The sequence below is a fragment of the Epinephelus moara genome, chromosome 24, assembly GCF_006386435.1.
Source record: "Epinephelus moara isolate mb chromosome 24, YSFRI_EMoa_1.0, whole genome shotgun sequence".
NCBI classification, from domain to species: Eukaryota; Metazoa; Chordata; class Actinopteri; order Perciformes; family Serranidae; genus Epinephelus; species Epinephelus moara.
In genome coordinates, this window is record NC_065529.1 from 11,675,231 (window position 1) to 11,678,601 (window position 3,371).

At 41.7% G+C, this 3,371-nt stretch overlaps 1 protein-coding gene across 2 annotated transcripts in view; it reads left to right on the forward strand.

The window, feature by feature from the left end:
• Positions 1 to 629: 629 nt before the first annotated feature.
• Positions 630 to 3,371, forward strand: part of LOC126386073 (F-box only protein 15-like) — a 12,487-nt gene continuing 9,745 nt past the window's right edge. For both annotated transcript variants that reach the window (XM_050038192.1, XM_050038193.1), the window contains exons 1-2: positions 630 to 813; positions 904 to 987. In XM_050038192.1, coding sequence (XP_049894149.1) covers positions 638 to 813; positions 904 to 987 — 260 coding nt within the window. In that variant the 5' untranslated portion in view covers positions 630 to 637. The remainder of the gene's footprint in view (positions 814 to 903; positions 988 to 3,371) is intronic.

The window sequence follows — 3,371 nt, forward strand, 5'->3', positions numbered from 1 at the left end:
GTGACTGGAGAAATTTAACTCTAATTGGCAACTGGGTGGCGCTATAACAACAGAAAAATGCTTCAAAATGGCTAAAATGCGACCGATCGCTGTGGCTCCCCCTGTGGACCAATGTTGGTGTTGTTTTCTAATGTTTGGTATGACTAAGTCATGGTATGGTATGCTGTACTCAATGGGTATGGACTACTTTAAAATAATTCCTCAAATTTAGCACAAGTAGGTCTATTAAACCTTCATCAGAACATTTGTGTAATTTCTACAGTTATTTACCACCACACAGTAAGATACTGTAATCTGTTGTGACAGTAAAAAGCTGCAGTTCCCACTGCATCATGGGTAATGTGGCTGTCTTATACACTGTATACAGAGAGTTACTGTATGTAAGCTTTCTCTAGTACACAGAATGGGATAGTTTTACATTCTGGCAAATATCTATCAGAGATCAATTAACCACTCTGCAAACCATAAAGGACAGAAAAATCCCTCAATCACTGGCGCCTTCATTAATCAATAAATCCAGAATCATAACTACACTGCCCTCTAGCAGTGTGGCTGCGCTATTGACCAAATAAAGTCAAGGTGGCCGGAAGTCATTTCGGCTGCGTGATTGGCGACGGCAGCTTCGAGAAGAGCCAAGATGGCGGCGGGACGAGGGGAGTTTTTTCGGAGTTTAATTGAGGGTTTAGAGAGGAAACCCGTCCAGCCGGCTCCGGTTGGACAACAGCGGGGTCGTGGTAGAGGAAAGCCGGGTACAGGACAGAGGAGGAGACAACGGCAGGCAGCACCGAGCTCGGTTAGCGGGAACAGCCTCAGGTAACATGGCGGATAGCACCAGGGACAACACCGAAGATTCAGTCGAGGAGATTAAACGTTAACATTATCTGTTTTTATTTTGTGTCTCAGCCGCCCGGACCCGAGAGCAGAGGGAAATAAATCACATTTTCCTCACATTAAAACGTCTCCACCCAGGAACAACTTCATAGAAAGGTAAGCTAATGTTAGCTCGTCTCTGCCGCCATTAACGGTGTCAAATTATAACTTTATTGTTCCTTACAGAGACAAAGTTAAAGGACACTGCAGATTATATTTTATATTTCTTATTTATAACATTTAATTGACTAAAAACAATTAATACATTTAATTTAAATTGTTTAATTTTATGTTTATTGGTAATTAATTAATTCATTGACTGATTGTGTCGCCTGGTTGGCCAATTGATCTGCAACTACACTCACCGTCCACATTATTAGGTACACCTGTTCAACGGCTCCTTAGCGCAAATAGCTAGTTGACAATCACGTGGCAGCAACTCAATGCATGTAGTCATGATGAAGAAAGGTGATTAAAGTGACTTTGAACGTGGCATGGTTGTTGGTGCCAAACTATCCTCCTCTGTCATCACGCTGTAACCTGTGACGCTGTTACGATACATAACTGTCCAACATTCACATGCATGGAGTTTTCTGTTGAGCTGCGAGAGTCGTTTTCACATTTTAAATCTGCTCACATATCATACTATCAATCAATCAATCAATCAATTTTATTTANGAGAGAGATGCAGGTAATGACAGTAGCTTACAACAACATTATTGAAAGTAATAATATTATAGTTATAGTACTAGTATACTAGTATTTACAGCACACGTTCATCAGAAAAAATACTATTAACCACTCCTTCAACAAGAACAGAACTTCTCCTCATATGCACCATACGCCTGGAGTGAACTCCAAAACACCTCAAATCTGGAGTCACTTCCACCTTTCAACATATTTAAAAGCTCTTAAAATCTACCATTACTGAACAGTGTCACTGCTTCTAACTTGGTGCCTTTCAATAGTATGTCTGTTTTACCTTGTTATGTGTCTTACTGAGTGTAATGTGTTCTCATTGACTTTGTGTTTGGTTTTAGTATGTGTCCATTGTCTTGTCTTTTGTGTACTTGTAACTTTTGCCGCCAGTCTTGGCCAGGACTCCCTGGAAGAAGAGTTACTGTAACTCAGTGGGACCCTTCCTGGTTAAATAAAGGTTAAATACATAAATGTAAGTTCTTGCTAATATACTCTTAATAATAATCTCAGTCTCCAGTCCTCTGTCAGATGATGTTAGGGTCACATATGAATCACTGACCTTGAAGTCACAGGTTAACGCCACCCTTCCTGCTGTACTCAAAGATTCCTCAGCTTTATGCTTCACTTCTCTGTAGAGTTTGCAGATTAACTGGTGACAGAGACAGATGTGTGGTAGGTGTGGCCTTTGGCATGGCCTTTGTTAGCATCGTTGCAACAAATTGAATAAATAAGATCAATAATGAATAAGCTGTGGGACTAAAATGGATATAATTAATATGAATGATGTGCCAGTAGGAACAGTTCCATGTTCACTTGGTCTGATTGAGGAGTCTAATTGCTGTGGGGAAAACTGTTTAACAGCCAAGTGGTCCTTGTTTGTAACGTCACTATTGTATGGACTTATATCGCATGACTACAACATATATATCTCAAGTCGCTCACATTTTGAATCCATTAGGTTTTTATCACTGTGAAACCTTTACTGAATGTCACACGGGATGCTCTCCTGGCTCTCGTCTTGGTTTGATATCGCCGTGGCTCAACGTTACTTTGGAGGGCATCAGTGGATCAGTTGAGCCATTAATAAAATGAATGTCCAGCAAACCGTTCTTAACATCATGTTTCAAATGACAGTGTTAAATGAATGTAAAAGAGGTGTGACGCGATCAAAATGTTCATTTCCTGTTTAGCTGACAATGGGTTCTCAAAGGCCACGCCTACCACACATCTGTCTCTGTCACCAGTTAATCCACAACAGATGTGATGGTGAAAAAACGTGGGGGTGGAGTCACATACCTGGGTTCACGTGTTTTTAGCATGTAACAAAAGCCTTGGTTTCAGCAGCTGTATGGACGCAGATCTTCACACATGAAGTAGGTGATGGACTGTGTTGTTTTCTTTCTTTCTCACAGTTGATGGTAGTTGTGTCGAGCTCAGAGTGTCCAGTGTTGGTTGATTTTTAGCGTTAGCTTGGCCGTCAGCAGCTAACGCTATCTCTGGATGGTGGCGTGAGGTGAGCCCTCATGTTTGCAGACCTGCCAACCTGTACGCATTTTGCGTACCAGGCACGCATTTTGACATCAAAGTACGCTGGTACGATTTGATGCTCTAAAAGTACGCATATCACTCGGTCGCGCATTTCGCCGGTTTCAGTGTATTTGTCTATGCAAGATGTCACTCAAGTTGATACCCGGTGAATATAGGCGCGTAGGCAGAACGAAAAGATTTCGGCCAATCAGATTGCTGCATATTGCCCCCCGCCCTCCCATCCACGGCTGACTAAGAAAGATGCGCTTGATTCA